Here is a 21,310-nt window from a genome sequence, read left to right as displayed (position 1 = left end):
CTCAAAGGACAGCATCGCAGCAACTTTGAGCCCGCTCCCCCCCGACCATCAGCAACCCTCCCTCTCGGCAGCTGCTGTCCCCTGGCAGCATGTAAACTCTTGCACGCCCTGAACACTCTGTCCCAACTTAATTTGCACTTTTCTTTGACTGAAACGTGCACACCCACCAGTCTGGCCACCAACTGTTAACCCCCAATACTGTGAATCTCCCTTGTGGTCTTTGTCTAGAAACAAACTACCTGAAGAGAGATAGCGCAGAGAGAGAGAGAGTGAGAAGGAAAGCGACAATATGTGATCAGTTATGCAAGAGCACTTTTTTTCAGAAATTGACAAATTTCCTTCATTGAATGTAATGTTGGGGTATTTTTGTATGACTTTTTGTATAACTGTAAAGACTGAGAGAAAAAGAAGTGAATAGTGAAAGGCTGTCCTGTTGTGAGAAAATATCATCTGTGTACTGATGTAGCTCGTCCTGCAGGAAACCGTATGGAAAAAAGGTTCCTTGACCTATAAACAACTACGTCTTCCTTTTGTATCCATGTATCACACTGTCTGTAAACCTGTAACCCATCGACTGCCAGTGAAAACCTTCTTCACCTACTGATTCACCTACTGATCACAGTCTATCAATCTATTCCAGTTTGCCTTCCTGCCCCTTTTCTGAACTCCAAGATCTCAAACAAAGACTGGCATTAATGTAATCATCCGGTGAAGCACTTACATAACACAAACATAAATGCTTTACACTTCAGGTTCACATCCAAAAAGGCAATACGCATAAAGAGTAAAACGTGTAAACATTAATGTGTGGAAACGTTTCAGTTGAGACGTCTGCTGTCTTGTGTCCCCGTCGAGTTGCAGATGCAACAGCAGTGACTGTGTCTTTTTTTTTTTTTTTTACATGGATTGTGGTGTATAATCTGATTTTATGAGTTGAGCTAACTTAGCTGGACTGAGGGCATTTTCCTATAAAGACTGTGTGACATGCTGCTGTACATGCAGAGACTGTATGCGTGTGAATATTTCTTGTGTGTGTGTATGTCTGCTGCTCGCCTGCGCGCTATGTGACATTATGATGTAACTTCTAAGTCCTTTACATGTAGTAACTTTTTTTTTGCACATGCAGTGATATCATGTTGAGATATTTCCTGTGCTGATGACCTTTTTGACAGTAACGATGGATGGGGGATCTAAGGCGTTGATTTAGCATTGAATAGTAGCACAAAATCGATAAACAGTATATGAAGCTAGTTAAACGATGCAAATGCTTGTCTTTTGCCTCGAACTATTTTATGTAATCAGTTGAGCATTATTAGAATTAATAATGGAACAAATAATATTCCTATTCTTTCCAATAATTCCCAAGTAGTATTTGTTATAAACAGAAATAAATAAATAAATAAATCTGAGTTACAGACTATGCAATAGTGCATTCAACAACTTGTTAGACCTGGAAATACATGTACCATGAAGTAGTGTTCCATTTGATACTAATACTGTAGTTTATAATGTAGCCCCTTTGTTGGCCCCTTCATCATCGTCCCCTATGTGAATTACGACCACTGCTTCTGCAAATCCAACAGAGCTGAAAATTAAATTGCACTTTAAAGTCAGCGTGAGCTCACTGCAAAACTGATGTGTTTGTGTCCTCTTCCATCTTCACCATGCTACGCTGTAGCTAAGTGGTTCTAATACGATCAGCTCACCCGTGTCTGGATGATACAAGCTTCCAAAAACATTTAAACAAACAAATCAACATTTACACTGTGTGATGTTACTGAAAAGCTGCAGAGCTGACGGTTCCTCACCTGACTGAAGGGGAACTTGGAGCTGAGTCGTGCGGGGTTTAGAGGAGAAAGCTTGAATCTGGACACGTGGATGACTGATGCCTGGTTTTATTAGAGTCACTCATGACTGTTCTCCATCGCTTTCCATTCACACACACACATCCTCTTGTTGGATCTGCATGAGCTCATGTCTTCAATTCTGAAAAATAAAAAGCAAAATCAACCTGTGTCTGCTGCTGGATTTATTTATTGAGCCATTTTGTTTTTATTGACCTGTTACTGTCATCTTAAAGAATGAACATATAATAAAAACTTTATTTGTGAAGTTGAGGACACATACTGCCAGAAAATGTATGTTACATTTTTGAATGAACAGTAATCCCATATGCGATGGTCCACATGTTTGCCATGACATAGAAATAACTAACTTACTATGGAAGTAAGCTCAAATATTCAAAAATAACCTTTAATAAAAACAGAAATATTACAATTTTAATAAAACAATTCAACCATCACTGATGTTTTTTATTTACACCTGTGTTTTTTATTTTCCTACTGTGATATGTCAAAATGTCTGCTGTGAGAAAGCGTCTATTTGGAGGCATGAACCTAAGAAAAACTGGCTTTAGCAGTGGGTTTTACAGTCCTCCTTAAAATGGAGTTATCCGGTTATTGGAGCAGGATGCAGCTGACAGCAAGTCCATCCTATTCAAATTACAGGGCGTCTGTGTCTTGTGATAGGGGAGCTGGCACCTCAACAAAAATGAAATGCATCACAGGCTTATTCTGTGCCAAGAAATTCATCCTCAGTCAGTATTAATTAGTCATAGTTCAAACAAATTGTGCACTTTCTCTCCACATAGACCATCAACAGCATCAACAGTAATTCATCCCCAGCTCTCATAAGATTGTTCTCAGATTACATTATTATAATGCAGACGGCCGAATTTCGAGAGCATGACTGGTGAAAAGAAAAACGGGTGTCATGCTGACGTGCGTGCATCCTGCTGCCCTCAGAGACTCACTATCCTCTTCCCTCAGCCCAGTGCGGCTGAATAAGCTGGCAGATCAGCAAGGATTTACCCGCCCACCTCAAAATGGAGGGCTGGCATTACCTTGGGTCTGACAGTAGGCTACCAGACAGACACGCTCACCTACTTTCTGCCACTGGGACAGGGCAGGGAAAAACAAAAAAAAAAACACAAGTGGGTCACATTCTTTTTTCTTGCTGAAATGCTTATTGCATTCAGAAAGGGGTTATACAATGACATGCTTCAAAAAAAAAGGGGGGATACTTACAAAAAAGGACATAAGAGGCAAAATCTGTCAGCAGAATTCATATTACTCAGGAAATTTTCCTTAATGCACATTTTACCTTAAAGCAGATTGTCAAAAATAACTACACACAATACCTAACACAGTTTTTATGAACTTTTATTACCCAGCGACGCACCCCCAGACTCCATCAGTATGTAAAACTGGTTGATTTATGTAATTTACTTGCTTTTATGACATTGCCCGGAGACCATGAGAGAGGTTTATGATCTATAATGTTTTGTGTGAGATTATAAAGCACATGGCACCCAGTCAATGTCCACTGAGGTGTAATTAATGTCACACATCATTCACTTTATGGTGAGGAATGTTCAATTCTAAATCTACTGTGGTGACCAACGTGACATCTTTATTGCCTTGCATCTAAGATTTTGAATTTGTTTTACACAACTGGAAATAAATGAGTTACAAAGCAAACTATTGAATTTGAGGTCAGCAAAAATATAACAAACCATACACATAAAAATAAATAAATAAGCCTTTCACAAAAGCCAAAAAATGTGAAGGGCTGGAGGATAAAGTACGGCCCTGTACAGATTTATTTCTGTGATGGTGCAGATGGTTTAAACTCATTGATTCAGATCTTATTCTGCCACATCTTTAGATATTGTCCTCATTTGGAGCGGGGCATCTGCTGCACGTGAAACAGATCATCTGGGATGATGTCATTCGATTTAATTGGGAATCAAGAAAAAGGCTTAGGGAAGCAGTGGGTGGAAAAACTGGGCCAAACCACTCGATGTATGATGGACAGCTTATATCTCTGACTGTGGGTAGATGCATCAGCCCCTGTATGGCAGAAAACGTACGGGAAAAAAAATATGATTTTAACATCTATGGGATTCATTTAATATGTCATACTGTTCCAAATCTTGATTCTTTCCTTTCAGTGGCTTATCAGTTCTCCAAACTTTGTATTTAAAACGCACATATTATCTATTTGTAGGTGTCAACATTCTGGAAAATCTGCACTAAATGACCAGAGATGTACGATGACATGACTTTTGATATTTAACCAAAACATCTAAACTACATGATTATGAGCCAAAATTCTAAGAACTATCTTCTAAGTATGATTTGTAAGAGAATTTATGTACATTGTCTCTGGAAAGTGAAAATTGAACTGATTCCATCACTGTGAGTATGAATTCTGTGTGTTCTGGTTTATGAGAGCACAAAAAGCCAGGGTGCAATTTTGGCAGAAATTTTGTCAACTGGGTCCAAAAGTTTAAAGAGTAGTGTTAGTGCTGAACATCATTGAAATTGGGAAACTTGCAAGAAGCAAATTAAAAAGAGAATGCTTTAAATCAAGGCAGCAGAGGTCCAGCTACCCTCACTGTTAATCCCATAGACTGTATAAGACATGGACGGAGCACCCGTGACGTCACCCATTGTTTCGGGGAGTCGGTTTCGTGACCAAACCATGGGCATTTGAGCTGCGCCATCTTGAATTTTAGTGGGAGTGTACTTTCCATATTTGGTGGAGAGGTGGTTACTCTACGGGTCAGCCGGAGTCAGCCGGCCGAGAACCCGGCCACTTAGCTCGGAGCAATATTAAATATTTACCAGCTTTCACCGCTGCCTCCACCCACTATCCACTTACAGTTACAGCGGCACACAAACAACAGCAGCCGCTTACTGACGGAGCTGCTCTGTCCATGCAGTGTCGGACTTTTTAAACAGAAAAATGAGACGAAATAAACTTGTAGCCTAATACTCCCACAGTAAACGGACTCTGTGAGCACGGAACACACCGCAATAGCGTTCCTAACATTAGCTGCTCCGGTCCTCTATCTGTATCAGCAGCGACCATAAATCGACAACTAAGTCATAAGCCAGCGGCAAAATATGCTAATACATGCTAATTAGCGCAAACATCCAGGTAAAATAGTGAGAAATTTGCTTACCGAAAAAACTAAAACACAGACTCCTTCGACGGTCAGTTAGTGCAGTCTACATTACAACAAGCCATATTGTCACAAAAACCTATCCGAACATTGGCAAACAAACACGAACATTCCAGCCCCTGTTACCGCTGGATGTAGCCGCCTAGCCTAGCCGATGCTTTAGCAAAGAGCTAACTACCGGTGCCTGTCTATGGGACTGTCACTCAACGTAGCGACATCCTAATTTATGTAAGAATTTTAAGCCTAAATAACACTAAAACGGTTATGATACAAAAAGATTCCTCCCCAGTGTTCGCGGAGGTGGAAACTATCAATAGAGACCAAAAACAAAAAAATGTACCAGGCTGTAAATGTTTTTTTTTAGGCTGTAAAGTTGGCTAACTATGAAACAATCATTATTATTTCATATTAATAAAATATATTAAAACATTATTATTGTTGTCATTATTATTCATGATAATAATAATAATATATTAAAATGTTTAATATTAAATATTTACGGATTTCACCGCTGCCTCCACCCACTATCCACTTACAGTTACAGCAACACACAAACAACAGCAGTCGCTTACTGACGGAGCTGCTCTGTCCATGCAATGTCGGCCTTTTTAAACAGAAAAATGAGACGAAATAAAATTGCAGCCTAGTATTCCCGCAATAAACGGACTCTGATAGCACGGAACACACCGCAATAGCGTTCCTAACGTTAGCTGCTCCGGTCCTCTATCAGCAGCGACCATAAATCGGCAATTAAGTCATAAGCCAGCGGCAAAATATGCTAATACATGCTAATTAGCACAAACATTCAGGTAAAATAGTGAGAAATTTACTTACCGAAAAAACTGTAACACAGACTCCTTCGACGGTCAGTTAGTAGTCTACACTACAACAAGCCATATTGTCACAAAAACCTATCCGAACACTGGCAAACAAACACGGACACTGCAGCCACTGTCAACAGCTGGGGGTAGCCGGAGGCCTCTGGATGTAGCCGCCTAGCCTAGCCGATGCTTTCGCAAAGAGCTAACTGCCAGTGCCTGTCTATGGGACTGTCACTCAACGTAGCCACGTCCTAATTTATGTAAGAAAAGAAAAGCCCAAATAACACTAAAACTGTTGTGGTACAAAAAAAATTCCCCCCCAGTGTTCACGGAGGCGGAAACTACGGAGCCCCTCTGGTGACATTGGATAAAAAAAAAAATGCGTGGCCACGAGATAATAACGCGAGGCCACGAGATCATAATGCGTGGCCACGAGATAGCGTTATTATCTCGTGGCCTCGCATTATTTTTTTTTATCCAGTGTCACCAGAGGGGCTCCGTAGTTCACGGAGGTGTTAACTATGTTTTTTTAGGCTGTAAAGTTGGGTATTTTAACATGGGGGTCAATGGAGAATTGCTCACTTCTGGAGCCCGCCCCCAGCGGCAGCCGAGGAACTGCAGCTTTTTGAACGCGGAAGTGATCCTCAACGCTGAAACCTACAACTACCCCCTTGGTCTTTTCATTAGATCCCCCAGTCTGATAAACACCAGTATTTCTTAAACTCGTCATAGCTCCAGGCAGCCATCACCCTGTAAAGCCTTTAAGACCTCTGAGAGTAGAGTGTCTTTACTTGATTACAGTCAACAGGCTGAAGCTGATGCGGCGTCATCACCAAGGTTTATGTAAGTGAGGGAAAAAAAATTACAAATATTAATGCTGATGATGATAAGCAGTCAGTTGGGTGGATCACAACGGTTTACACAGAAACTGATAATCCTGTCATCATGCTCCATGACATAAGCCTCTGAAGAAAGCTCTGCTTTTTAAAATTTGGTTTACACAACTGTTAGTGATTTTTTTCTTCTGACAGCCTCATAATGTAAACAACTCTGCAGAGAGAAGAGGAAATCCCTCATACAGACTGTGTAATGTTAAGCTGGGTAACATCCTTTGAGAAAACAAAAGCACACACTGCTGCTCTCTGGTGGACACTAGCAGGACCAACACCATGCCTGGAGAGGCAGTTCATACTGATCAGAAATGAAATGACAGCCACACGAACTGTTAACTCCGACTTTATTTATAACAACGGGGTGGGGGAACAGTTCTACTGGGCCTGCTGCTGCTGATCTGGCATGCTCCTGATGATGTCAGAATCGCCTGAGATGGAAAAGACAGAGAGTCAGTGGAGAGAGTTTTTTTAATGCCACATTTGCAGCACAAAGACACACAATTAGATCCTAAACTGCTAATTGCTTTAATACCCGCTAAAAATAAATCAACAAAGCTGACACTGTGAGGATAAATGTTACCAACGGAGCATTCATGCACTGGCCAGAAAGCACTGGCAGCTCAACTGAGTGCTCCGACCAGCTTTCATCTAGTGAACCACTAGCCCTGAACTGAACCACTTTGAGCAGGCGCAAAAATTTGCAGAGAAAACCAAGTAATTTTTAAAATATATCTATAGTGATATTAAAAAGGATGCGTTGAAATGAAGTTTAGTTGCTCTTCAGTAGTGATATTGATGCATGAATATTATATCTAATACTTGTCATCTATGTACTAGTCCGAGCAGCTTGTCAAGTAAAAATGAAGTTCTCGAAACAGGTCCACCACAATATATCACTGTATGTGCTGAATGTGTGTAATCATTGGAAAACTTTGTATTGTGTTAGCGGGGCCTTTCTCTTGCTGTTCACTAATGTCAAACAGGCCCACTGGGACCAGTCCCCCCAGGCTAATGTCCATGCATCAATTCTACTACCGGACAGTGACAGGCACAAGCTTGTGTCAAAAACATCCCATTAGTCCATTTCATTTTCTAGTATTGACCCACTACATCATGAAATCTGAATTAGCTCCAAGACCCAAAGAACAACCTCAAAGGTTGTGACACTGGAGAAAAACCTAAAAAGAATAAAATACACTCTACAGCAGATGCTGTCCAACACCAAGGCAGGTACTCACCAGGGTCAATGATCGCCAGTGTGCACACCCTGTAGTATTTGCCACAGGCTGTGCCAAGCTCAATGTTGTTTCCACTGTAGTGGTGGACACCAGTCTTGGCCAGCATGGCATAGTACTCGATCTCAGATTTCCTAAACAGAGTGGAAAGGCAAAGGAAATGTGTGAGCCAAAACAGCAAGTGCACTGAAAATGTGGCAACTATGACAAAAGACAGAAAATTTACAAATGCACTAAAAAGGTGCAGACAAGTCATTGTCCTAGAAATTCTGTGCACTGATGTCAGACTAAAGAAACGTGGATTATAGTAGTTAATTTGTGTCAAAACAAAAATTCCAGCAATCAGCGTGTAACCAATTTATAACAATATTAATTTTTTAATTTTTGTAGTTATGAAGCTTTTAAGTAATCCATGATCACTGATCCATGATCAGTTTGAACAGCTCACAATATGTTTCATACCCTGGAAATTGTGTGGAATACCAATAAAAAGGCTTGTTTTATTTGTTTTAATGATTTACCCCCACTGAGAATCCTAACGTGTATATGAATGTTACACATCATGAAAGCCAGCAGCATACACAGTGCTATCAAAAAACTTTAAATCTTAAATTTATAAGCTTATGAACATGATTCCATTGGCTTATAACCTCCTGCACTGGAAAACTGCAAACAGAAAAGCAATACAACATCCAGATGTAGTTTTCACTTTAGGTGAGAACAAACAAGTCAAAGATAGTTCTGCATTTGCCATCAACAATAAACAGTCAAATGTAGTTAGTACTATTTCACAAGCATAAAGAGAAACCTGAACTGTAAAGAAACACAATATTAATGGTGGTATAATTTAAGGACCACATTCTCCCTCTACTTTGTAGACTTATGATTTGACATAGCTCTGGTTTACAGAACTGTAATGTTACAAAAAAAACATTGTATTTTTACTCATTACATACCTGAGGGCAGGGCAGTTGTTGGCCAGGATAACCAGCTTGGCTTTTCCCTGACGGATCATTTTCTGGGACTGTTTGTAGCCCAGGACGTATTTTCCACTCTTCATCACCAGCTGGAGACGGGAGTTGATGGACTCCATGGACTTTTTCTGATCAAACACAAACGCACATTTCCTATAGTCAGCGACAACGCCTGAGCCACACAGCCAACTTTGCCGACTTCACCACCGTTGAGCTCACAAAAACATAGCGGCAACAACAAATATGACATTTAACATAATGGACACAAGAAGAGGGCAACTTTACAGTATGTCTTTAACGTATATTTTCAGGAACTGTTGCCACACGCATTTTACGGTAGTTGGGTTTAGCAAGCTAGCATTAGCTAGTTAGCTAACATCAGGCAAACAAACGGATAAACAGCGATAAAAGCGAAACAGCAGACATGGATGCTTTTAATCCGTTACAGCCGTAATAACTCAACGTTTCGTTATACATGCTGAGTGCTAATAATAAGTTTATAGTGGCTGTTGCGGTGCAAGTTAGCAGGCCCTGACAGAAACACTTGTCCACGTGAAGCAGCGTGCGCCCCGGCTCGACCCAGCGCACTTACCGTCTTCTTTGCGGCCACCATGTTTGCGGTTTAGTCCAGACACCGGCCAACCTGCGGACGATAAGGGAGGAGGAAAAGACTTTCGTTAAGCTCTGGATAGAAAGAGAATGTCAAAATGTCGAGAAAAATGGGGGTTTTATTAAGAAAACTCGGAGCTCTTCTTACAGTGAGATGTCTCCAATATGGCCTCGGACAGAAAGGAAGGCCCATGGTGCACCGCGCTGCTATCCGTCGAAGGGCCTGCGCAGAAGTGCACTGCGCAGAACACTCACTGCAGATGGAATGCTTTTTTGACAAGTGAATCAATAATCAGTTCATAAAATCTATATTTTTTTCAAATACAAAACAAATAAGAAATGTATATAGAGGTATTCCAGCCATACAGGAGTAGTGTAAAAATACTCAATTAAAAAAATGAAATTCCTGCATTCAAAACCTTATTCAAATAAAAATACAGATAAGGCTGCAGTCAGAGGCTATTTTACTATACCCACTGTCGGGTAGTTCAGTTTATAGTCACATTTTATAAATGGATCATATGCTTTAGATATAAAATCTAATTCTTAAAATTAAGTACAATCCTGAGGTTTTTGCGTTTACTTAGGTTCTTCTCTTTAATGCTACTTTGCCACTCTACTCCACAATTGTACTTTTTACTCCACAACATATGTTTCACATTGTATTTTATTTTACTTTATTTTATACTATGATATTGGTCGTGTGGTAGTTCAACAGGACATTACACTGCCCGAGTAGATTAATGCTGGACAAAGATGTTTGCTTAAGGGCACATTGGCAGTGGGTCTAGATTTCACGAGGGAAATGCTACTTGTTCATTTTCTCCGCCCCAAGCTGGCCTCTGCACACTGACTGATTAATGTGTTTTTGTCCCTGCGCCAGCGCCTTGGAAACAGCCTAAGTTACAGTACACAACAAAAGCCCACGTTTCACCTGCATGTCCAGCAGTTGAAAAAAAACTCGCGCACGTCCAGCTGTTAAGACACTCGCGCTTCGATCTCTGCGCTACTGTGAGCTGAACGCGTTTATTGGAGGAAGCACCATAGTGCGCAATTACGCACGGGAGTAGAGGAATTTGACGACCAGCCTGTCTTTCTGTTTCACCTCCAGGGGATTTGCTCTCCATAGTTTTGAGTCCTCTCCATTTACAGAGAGGATCTCTGTGCACGACGTCATCGGTGCAGCCACAGCCTCACCTCTTAACTCTGAACTTAACCAGCCAGTCCTCTATGTGCACAGGACAAGATGGGATGCTCTACGAGTTCCCAAACTTCAGCGATAGACACGACTCGACCCGGTGCTAAGCCCGAGGAGAGCAACGGAGCCAGCACTACAGGTGATGCAGAAAACTTTACACTTGTATGCAATGTAATACATTTGTTATAATAGATAGACATAGATAATGTGGAAAATACAAATAACATATGTACTGCACTGCTAAGCAGCAACCACATTTTAAGTGGCCAAACACACAATATTACATGGATTGGTAACTTAAAATAATAGTGTCAACATAATGCTATGTTGTTAACAGTGTATTGGAAGCTATGATTTCCTATTCAAAAAATAATAATTTTGACATACTGTAGTTTCACAATTTGTTGTATATAAACAATGTATATTTTTTTGCATAGTGTGAATATGTCTCTGTACCTGGCGTCATTAGTTTTAGAGTAACATGTAAATATCAATTTATTACAATATCACTCAGATTTTGTCTTTAAATGCTCAATGAAATCAATGTATTGAAAAAAGAATTTCTAATAGTTATTTTATGTCAGTAGATACTATGAATTACCTATGAACATGTTGGTGGAAATGGTGAAGTTCACTGCTGTCTCCAAACAGAGTTGCATCATTCATTCAAATATATGGCAGTGAACATTGTTACGATAAGGATAGCACAGTCTGCATGCAAAATATCATCAGTGTATCCCTCTGGGTACAGTATCTTTATTTATAATGAGCCCGAGTGTCACAGTGACAGGATGGGAAAGTTTATTGTCATTATTTAACAGTGGTTTCTGGCTCTGTCCTCCCTGAGAGAGACAGTGGCATGAAAGCAGATTTGGTGACAGTCTACAGTTTCAATAGGAAATGGAGAAGCCACTTTGGACACTCCTTTGTTGTAGTGGGTCAGTGATGGCCCCGGCTGTGGTGCAGACTAGCACACGCTGCAAAGTAAAACACCAACACTGGATCCTGTGTTTGCACTTAGAGGTGTTAAGGAAGAGTAGGAACTTATAAATATGCACAGAGCAAATGTAATGCATTGTGTCTGAATACAATAAATGTGCCTCTATTTGCAGCACTGCCGGCATAAGCATTATTTCACACTTCAAAGAATAAGTAGGCTAAAAACTGGTAAAAGATTCACTAAGTTGGACCACCTCTGAGCAACTGTCTCTTGTTCAAGTTCTCTTTTTTCACGCCTTAAAGAACCGTACAGGCCTGTTGTTGCTACAAACACATGGAAATTCATGCCTGCACACTCACAGAACTCAGCAGGCTGAAATGCAGAGACTTGTGAAGATGTATTAAGCTGAGAAACTGCCATTTGTGCTGATTAAATGAGTTTAAGTTCAGCAGCAGACCCTGACCTTTGATCTCCAAAAAGGCAAAAGGCTGAAGTAAAGCTAAAGGAGAGTTCCTAAATAACTCCCCTTTAGCTCTTAATAAAGTATCATATTATTATTGTTGGCTGAGGATGGCAGAGCTTCACACTTCACTTGCAAGTCTCTCTTTTATCATCCAAATTACAGAGAACGGTGACGTGTTCCCGTTGTCATCATCTTAGAGGTCAAATGAAAATTTGCCAGGGTGTTTTCTTATTTTTGCATGTGGCTCGTTTCCTTCCCCTGATGCTAAATCTCACTTCCAAAAAAGAATAAGGTTGACATTTATTGACCTGAGGTTTATTCATTTAAAAACATGATAGTTTAATACTAGTAATAGTGCCAGCCTTTAGTCAGCCACAGCCTCCACTGGACACTGACTTACTTATTCTTCACGATTACAATAGATGAAGTATTTATTATACATTTCACATGCATGTGAAACTACTCACAGGCTTTAGAAAAGCGTTTACTTAGGAAAATATTTTATAAAATCTATATCTATATCTATATGCCTTCTTTGAAGTGGAAAAATGGTAACAAATATGCAAAAGGTTCCTATTGTGCCTCATTCATACAAACTACCTTTGCATCTATTACACAGGAATCTCCAAAGGCTCCCACTCCTCTCCAAATTTCCAAAAGGCCCCCCAGTGTGTTTTCAAGGAACACTTCGTTTATTGTTTTTGCTTCAAGCAATTTTGCAAACAGGTCGATGGTCAAGACTTCAACGATCCATGCAAATACTTGCAATGCAAATCCTTCAGAAAAAAAAGGTCTACAAGGAAGTGATACGCAATATCACTAAACACACAGCAACCTGTTCACAGAGCTATGATGCTGTTAATGTGTATTTACAACAATCCACAGAATCATTAACTCTGGCTCCTATTGTGTGTCAGTGGAGGTCTCTAGGCTAATAAGAGTCATATTGCTGGTATCGGAATCTTATACTTAGCCCCATTTTTAAATTATGACACACAATGGAATTCATCACAAGATGAAAATATCAGAGTCATACAGCTTAATGTTCTGCAAAATGACACCTGCAGAGCTTTGACAAGTCAAGAAAAGCTTTTGCGCATGGCACCTGTAACAATTTTGGTTCCTCTGGTTTTGGATTAAGTAGCTATCACGTAGGCAACACAAACATAAAGAAAACCAAAACAAGGGAAACCTAAGAGCACAGCACTGATGCCCCAAACTGTCTCACATTTAAATAATGAAAGTCGAGTTCTTGTTGTCTTACCTGACATGGTCATGGAAGACAGTTAGAGATGACAGGAAATGTCGGGGAGACAGGTGCAGAAAAGGTCGCCAGGGATGTCGCTGGAGTCTTAATCCCCCACAAGGGCACCCCGTAGAGACTTTAACATAACCTAACAAATGCACATGAGGAAGAAAGTTGTTACCCAAAGCAGACAGAACAATATTATTAGTGGTCCATGTTTACCATAGATGAAAACAGGCACTACTCTGACCCTTGTGTCCCACTGTGGTATATATGGCCAGTGACTCACATGGGAGATTATTACTGCAGGTTATGAAATTAACTTTTGCTCAATCTTAATTGTATGAAGAGCAATGATATTGTACATAACTGACACACTTTTATTTAGTTTTGCTGAAACATATTAAAACAGGTTTGACTTAACAGCCTTTAGTGAAATTCATCAACCAAAATTGTCAAGAAACAGACCTGCCTGTGTTATTCATGAATTCTGTAGATTTTACTACAGTCTCAGTAGAGCTACAGTGAATCTGAACTAGTTTTAAACTTTACACAATACTTTTTAATATCTGCAAACTGGCCTCTGTTAATCCTTAATAACTGTGTTCCTGACAGGGGCGGCCAATGAAAATGGCAAAGTAGCCGAGGACAGTGAAACAATTCCGGACCAAACACCTGCTGACGGCGGCGATGCTAAACCTGCTGATGAACCCGCTGCAGCTGCCACATCCGCAGACAACACCGCTGCAGTTCCGCCAGCAGCAGAGGAGCCTCAGCCTGAAGCAGCCAGTCCACCTGCAGAGGCAGCAGCAGACAGCACCACTGAGGCAGCTGCAGCTCCAGAGCAAGGTAGGTTGGAGTGAAGAGAAAAGCATTATGGGAGGTCAATGACTTATACTTTTATTTTATTTCACCTTCATCCCACATAGCAGCCTCTATGGTAATTTTGATCCTAAACCTATTTAAATGAAAAACCACAATAGTCTACTAAAATAGATTAGCAAACTGTGAACTATGGAAACTCATACTTAAGTTTTGCTAAAGTTTTCTTTTAATCTTCCTCAACATCCTCACATGAGCAACACCACTGTGTCTTTGCAAAATGAATCGCTTCAAGCTATCAGCGAAGCTCCATTTATTATTCATTTTGTACAATTTTCAATGCAAATCACTCTTTTGTCTTCCACGATATGCTTTATCTCCTAACATGCTGAATGAATGACTGACTGACTGAAGAGCTCACAAAGTTATAAAGCCGATAAGTAAGGAGCTGGATGCCTGTGTGTGCATGTCGGTATGTGCCTCATCAACCACTGGTGTTACTGTTTTCTCTGATGGGACATATTTATGTATGTGAGCCAGCTTCAGTGTGAATTGATTCAAACCACTTGAAGGGAGGAATTTTTCACCTGACATTATAATTTGCATGTGTGAAACTGGCCATTAAAAGTGGTCACTGCAAATTTAGCAGACAATAGTCAAAATGTTTATGTGTCCCTTCAGGGGAAGAGGAACTTATTAGGGAAGAAATGTACGATTGTTTCCGTTGGCCAGCAGTAACCTGAGCACTGCTCCACCTCCCTGCATAGTGACCCAGTGAGCACAGGCTGCCACAGCATACAGGTGCATAATTGTCCCTTCCGTCTTTCCGTAGACCCTCCCCAAGGCCACTGTGACAGCGGTAACCAGGCAATTTCCAACAACACACAGACATGACTTTAGCTTTTAATGAACACACAGGGGTGGCCACAGGAATGCATTTATAAGTCACGCATCTAATTATTTAGTTAGTATTAAATGATCTGTCTCAACATATCACACTCATGCTCTGTTTAAATAACCAGGCTACAGTGAACTAGTGAAACATTTTCATTATTTTATGATTAATTTATACTCAAAATTATTTAGATTTTTGAGTTTTTCATTGAGGTTTGAGTGATTGAGGATTGTCTAAAATTCTTCTTATTATTATTAAAATAAACTATGGTTCCCTCCTGGCAGTGTATAAAAGTGCGATGTGTTGAGGCTGTAACTCTCATTAAGGGTTGCAGACAAAAAAAAAAAATTGGCATTGTAGTTTTGCTTCAGCAACACTTTTTACCAGACGGTCCAGGATCAGCTCATTGTTTGTATAAGTTACCAGCAAAATCTAACTTACACAAACCATTCTACAGTTTATTTAGCCAAGACAGATCTGTTTTTAGGGGATGGATACTTGTGGGGTTCAAAATTGCAGAAAACTTAAACACATACAATACAATCACAAAATAGTCAGGAATCTCCTTGACCCCTGTCTTCACTTGATCTCGACCCCCTTTGACGTCCGACCTGACTCACCCTCAGTTCAAGCTTGACCACAGACCTGTTTGGATGACCTGTGCAGAGTATGTCTGTGTGTGTTGCAAACACTTTGTTGTCACCATGGTCTCATTAAGGTGCAACTGGAGTCCACGGAGAAACCAGAGCACGCCAACACACGTAGGGCTGCCACTGGTGACGAACGATGTCAGGCCTGCTGAGCCTCCCTGCCTCCATTTCACAGCCAATGAAAACAGAGGCTCGAGTATCACATTAACGACCGGACATGGAAGCTCATCCACTTCTGGATCTATTAGTGGTCAGGGTTGGGATTGGCTTTTTGGAAATAATCTGCAATCACAAGCCTTTGAGGGGAAAACTTGAAAAGAAACATCTGATTCAAAATGAACGGCATATCTTTGTTTATCGTTGGGATTTCACACCCCTGGATGTGTTACAGGCTAAATAATTAACATTTCCGTTAGTGGAGACATTCAGTGCCCAGGATTTTCAGTGCAATATGTGATCCTAAAATTTGCACTAAAAACAAAACAGCTGAGGATGATGGGAATTTAATTTGTTCTGCAGGTATTTTGGACCTGATGATGGTGCTGGATGAAACATCAGTCATACGTCAGTTTTCAATTTTATGGTTAATGGTTTGCACCCAAACCTCCAGGCCACCTAGTGGGAACCAAACTAAATGTGACAAGGTTTGTTGTTCACATGTACAAATCTTTCCATCTTTCATCCAAAACAGAAAAATCGGAGGCCACTGCGACTGATTCAGAGCCCAAAACAGAGGAGGCACCAGGTGAGCACAGCTGTAGTTTCCACACTGACACATCCACATGTGGCACTGTCCATGCAGTCCTAACATGTTCCCCTCTTTGTGTTTCCAGCTCCTAGCGAGTGAAGTGCAATATGAATGACTGCGCAGATTAATTATTTGGAAGAGTCTCACCTTGTTTGTATGCGTGAGTGAAAGTCTAAGTGTGTGTGTGTGTGCGTGTGTGTGTGAAAAAGACATCACCTTGTTGCCAAGATGCAGACCCTGTGATAACCACTTTCAGTCAGGGTTCCTCAGTCATCACTGTGCCTTCTTCCCCTCATGATGGTGTATGGCTGCAGTTTCTGCTTGAAAACTGTACATAGACAGAGTCTTACAGCACTTAGTGGGTGTGCTTACATTCAGAAGGTGTAATCATTTCAGAATATCTTAATTTAAATTTCTATTTATTAAGTGTATAGAAATTTATAATGTCTTTAATCCAACTTCAACCCTAAGAGTTCATTCTGTAGTTTTCTATAAAATTATAATTATTATTTAAGGAAACCAAAGCCAAAATATATTAGATTTATGAAATGATTTTCTGTTTGGGTAGCTGGCTTTGATTTTACAACCATGTTTGTAATGAATATGAAGAGCTGGTCCAGTGCAGGTTTGCTGAATACTGATTTTAACTATGAGTATGAGATAAGAGTAAAAGTGAGAGCATTTTTTTTTCTGATGTGTCATGATACCTCTCTGGAAAGAAAACCTAAAATCTGTAATAAGCTATTAACTGTCAAAATATTAAAAAGGCCACCTTAAAAATGACATGTACTTTCTTTATTATCTTAAAGCAAGGATGAAGACATATGTTGGGTGTGACATTTTAGGGAGAATAATGATTTTCTTGGGTGTTAGTGCAGTTATTTATTAGTGAGAGCCGCTGTATAGGCAAGTCAGGTGTGAAATTACCTTCAGCCGCAAACTAAATGCTGGTAAGTTAAGTGCCTCTCTGTTGTTAAAGGGTTTTAATTTAAAGGTCAATGGTTTTCCAGTGGTATAATACTGAGAATACTTCAGCAGTGTAGTCAACCAGCCACAGTGGCCAGAAGAGAAACAATTTTATACCAAAACATAGCAAGAGAAAGTCAACAAGATCCTAGTTTGGTCTTTCATGAGTTGTTTGGAACTACAGTAAGGCTTCCACAGTAGAACTAGAAGGCCACTCGGTGGTTAGACTATAACTTGTTTGAGATGTAATCGGCTAGTCAGGAGTCTGACAGAGGGCCAAGGACAGCAACCGCCTCAATCTCCACCAGTCCACCCTGAGGTGAAAATGAAGGAGACAGAGAAACACTGAGGACACAGAAAAGGTAAAAAAAAAAAAAAAAAAGACTGTGCAAAAACTGGTCATGCACACATATGGTTTACTACTAACTGGCAAGCATGGATTCCAGCCTCTCTGCATTCTTTTCAACATGTACAATTATTAAATTTCGGAGTCAACATGGATAATGGAAAATGCAATGACATGCATGACTGAACATGCACCTAGCTACCATGATTTTTCCATCGCCTCATGCGTATTGATGTATATGAGCCATGTGCCATCGGGCACAACTGCAGTTCTAAAAAGGTTTTGTTTGTACTTACTCTGGGGAGAGCAGCCACTTGGTAGGCAGCTCTGGCAGGAAAGTTACTGCTGAAAACTGCAGAGAGAACAAAAATGATATTTACATTTTAAGAAAAGCATTTTGAAAAGCCACTAGGTTCATCTATGACTATGTACTATGAATGGACAATGTGATTTCTGGGTACCACAACAACAAATACGTCTTTAAAAAGAGTTAAAGATATAAGTTATAAAGTATAAATAAAGGACAGATTGATGGGTAACAAATCAAATGATTTATCAATGTCTTGTAGAGAAGCAATAAGCCATTACGCACAATTATTTGGTTTCTAAGTTTTAAAAAAATCAGGTAAAACAGCTAACCCCATATTTAGCATTTATAAGAACTATATAAACATTTAATACATGGTTCATGACACATGACTATCAGTCTGAACTGTCAAAGGTCACATGACTTTGCATCACACTGGACACATGTCCTCTCCTTCCTCTTATCAAGGTCAGGGAAAGTTCCCTGCCTGTGGTTTAGGGTTGAGTAGAGTCTGGAGGTAGGTGGGAGCTCAGGTTTGTACCGGAGTCAATGGTCTGCACAGCAAAGCTTGCTGGGAGGGGTCAGGTTACACATGTGCGCCTGCACGGCAGGTGTCCGTTTACAACTCACTGGGCACCGCAGCTTCCATTACACCTGTCTGTTGTGATCCCGGAGGAAATGCCCAGACTGAGTGGCCTGTATGAGTAGGCTGCGTTCATACAACAGAGGAAGAGCTGAGTGAGCCTGTCTGTCAGGCGACTGCTAAACCCGTCAGCAGTTATTTTCTGAGAGATGTCAGTGAAACACGAGCCACTGTATCTCATCATGACCGCAGGTATGGAAGCTGGAGTGTGCCACTGGAACAACGACTACAAATTTAATGATTTAAAACTTTTAGTTTTATAATGCATCATTCAGATCCAAATTTAATGAATCAAATTATAACAACTTTTAAAAATTGATCAGTGCATTGAATGATTACATTATTCTGGCTGAACACTTCATGTAACCATAACCATCAATATTGACAAGAGTGTTTAGATCTGTCTGATTTCACAAATCATATCTACACTGAAATGTGAATGAATGTGTGTTTTCCCTCCACACAAAGCACATGGTCAACAACAAGGCATCACTGTTGGAGCTGGTAGACACTGAGGGTCTTGCTTGAAGTCACTTTAGCTTCGGCTTAAAGCACAATCTCCCCGGCAGTGATGCTCACATGAAGTGAATAAGCTGTTTCTAATGGTGACATGACAGGCTGCTGATGCGACAACAGCTCTGACAATCTTGGTTAAAAGCTGCCCCCATGTGGCTGCTTTTATGTTTAGGAGATTATAATTATGAGGGAAGGACAAACAGTACATTTTGTAAACTCCATTAGAACACCAAGCTGAACGCACACCTATTATTTTCCATTATAATTGTTCTTTCTTTAATAAAATTTAAGGCAATGTGCACAACAAAGTATTCACATGTTTACTTACATGTCTTGTAGACCTCATTGACACTGTTAAAGTCATTTATATCTGCAAGCAGCACAGTAGTCTTCACCACTGAAACAGAAGAGTTTTCTTCTTTTTAGTTTGTTGAAAACATTCAAAGCACATAAAACATACCAAACAGTATGACAGCAGTCAGATCTCACCGTTGCCGTAGTTACAGCCGGCAGCTTTTAGGATCTCCCCCATGTTGATGAGAGCCTGAGGGTTGAGAGGGAGGGAAGGGTGATGCTGTGATACCGAGTCGATTGCTTTTTACATTTCTGTTTTCTTTATTGGTGCTGCTCAGACGAGATGTAACAGCCAAACAGATGAAGCCTGGGAAACATCCTGTTATCTTGATTAATCAGTGTCAGTGTAATAAGTTTATCTTTGCTGCTTAGTCATTCTTATCTATTTATTATCTATAGGTCTTATCTATTTATTTTATAGGCTTTATACCTGTGTTTTCATTCTAATCTTTGATAATTTGTATCAGTTTTGTTTTTGGTAGCGAAACATTTTGAAAACTGAAAACATAAAAAAAAAAAAAAGGAAAAATATGCTATAATCATTAGCCTCATGAGCCTCACCTGTTTGGCCTGGGCCTGGACTCCTCCATCTACCAGCTGACCGGAGGCAACGTCCAGCCCCAGCTGACCGGAGATGAACATAGTTCTGTCCACAACCACCGCCTGACTGAGGATAATACAGAGGACACACACACAGATATACACTCCAGTTAATGAAAGTGAGGGAATCACTTAATGATCAACCCAATGCTTGGGAGACAAAGTGTAACATAAGGAGATATTCATGTTATTTACCTTTTCCTTCACGCACTTTCTCTTAACCTTCTTCAAGTAAATAAAGGTGAATTATTTCTATATGACTGCTAAACATTACCATAAATAGTGATCATATGAAGTTAATCAAAGTGAGTCCATTCAGTCCAAGCTAACTCCACCCACTTACAGTCAATTGGTCAGAGCAGAAACACCCCCCAATTCGAGAAACTGCACAGGTTGAATTAAAGAACAAGAGAACAAATTTACTGAGGCAACTTCATCATTTCTGTCCACTGATTTTGGTTTTAGTCAAATTTATACAAACCAAACCCTGTTTAAATTTCTTAAGATTAGAGTTATCTGAGGTGCAGTATTTCACAGGACATTAATCCTTACCTGTATATTCCCTGTCTGACAGGAGCTTTAGGTGTGTAAGGAATCTGTCGACGAATAGTTGCCATTTCAGCTCTGCCGCCTGTGTGTTGTACAGATATATTTCTACTCTGCAGCTTTTCCTCTGCACTGCTGAAAGTTGAGCTTTGGCACTTATTTATGAGGTCAAGTAAAGCAAGGTGAGTTCACTGACCACGAAGACCCACCCCTGATCAAGTACTGGATTATGTATATGAGTGTGTGTGTGTGTGTGTGTGACTCGCTCATTCAAACATTTTATGCACCGACCTCTGCACAACACGTGTCGCTATAAATAGATTATGATGCATATTTGTGTTTCTAAACTTGTCTTACCTGTACGGGCCGATGGCTGCCGGGGCTGATGTTGTGTTGATAATCTTTCTGGGGAGTGCAGACATGTTTGACTGATTTTTTTTTTAACTCCCAACCTTTCCACACCGCAGAGTGGCTGTCAATGGAGGAAGTGCTTGTGCAAGAACTTGCGT

General features: G+C 40.3%; 3 protein-coding genes across 4 annotated transcripts; 1 reads left to right on the top strand and 2 right to left on the bottom strand.

Annotated features, from left to right (window-relative positions):
- Positions 1 to 7,070: 7,070 nt before the first annotated feature.
- On the bottom strand, positions 7,071 to 9,812 carry rpl30 (ribosomal protein L30). Its single transcript, XM_041053845.1, has 5 exons — positions 9,710 to 9,812; positions 9,545 to 9,595; positions 8,935 to 9,080; positions 7,982 to 8,112; positions 7,071 to 7,171 (listed from the first exon to the last, which is right to left on the bottom strand). The coding sequence occupies exons 2-5, from the start codon at positions 9,563 to 9,565 to the stop codon at positions 7,119 to 7,121; spliced, it is 351 nt and encodes a 116-aa protein (XP_040909779.1). The 5' UTR covers positions 9,566 to 9,595; positions 9,710 to 9,812; the 3' UTR covers positions 7,071 to 7,118.
- A 994-nt stretch (positions 9,813 to 10,806) lies between these two features.
- si:dkey-284p5.3 (uncharacterized protein LOC557830 homolog) lies at positions 10,807 to 17,296 on the top strand. The gene is made up of 4 exons (XM_041053844.1): positions 10,807 to 10,898; positions 14,024 to 14,257; positions 16,467 to 16,520; positions 16,609 to 17,296. The coding sequence occupies exons 1-4, from the start codon at positions 10,808 to 10,810 to the stop codon at positions 16,620 to 16,622; spliced, it is 393 nt and encodes a 130-aa protein (XP_040909778.1). The 5' UTR covers position 10,807; the 3' UTR covers positions 16,623 to 17,296.
- rida (reactive intermediate imine deaminase A homolog) lies at positions 17,283 to 21,276 on the bottom strand. Of its 2 annotated transcripts, none has more exons than XM_041053843.1 (6): positions 21,159 to 21,276; positions 20,217 to 20,322; positions 19,791 to 19,845; positions 19,630 to 19,698; positions 18,132 to 18,187; positions 17,283 to 17,803 (listed from the first exon to the last, which is right to left on the bottom strand). In XM_041053843.1, the coding sequence occupies exons 1-6, from the start codon at positions 21,221 to 21,223 to the stop codon at positions 17,747 to 17,749; spliced, it is 408 nt and encodes a 135-aa protein (XP_040909777.1). In that variant the 5' UTR covers positions 21,224 to 21,276; the 3' UTR covers positions 17,283 to 17,746. The 2 variants fall into 2 exon arrangements, with proteins under 2 accessions (XP_040909777.1, XP_040909776.1); XM_041053842.1 differs by lacking the exon at positions 21,159 to 21,276 and adding an exon at positions 20,808 to 20,965.
- Positions 21,277 to 21,310: the final 34 nt, after the last annotated feature.

Source organism: Toxotes jaculatrix, chromosome 13 (assembly GCF_017976425.1).
Source record: "Toxotes jaculatrix isolate fToxJac2 chromosome 13, fToxJac2.pri, whole genome shotgun sequence".
In the NCBI taxonomy this organism is placed as follows: Eukaryota; Metazoa; Chordata; class Actinopteri; family Toxotidae; genus Toxotes; species Toxotes jaculatrix.
The sequence above is the reverse complement of the archived record's forward strand: the minus strand, read 5'-3'. Positions and strand labels throughout refer to the sequence as shown.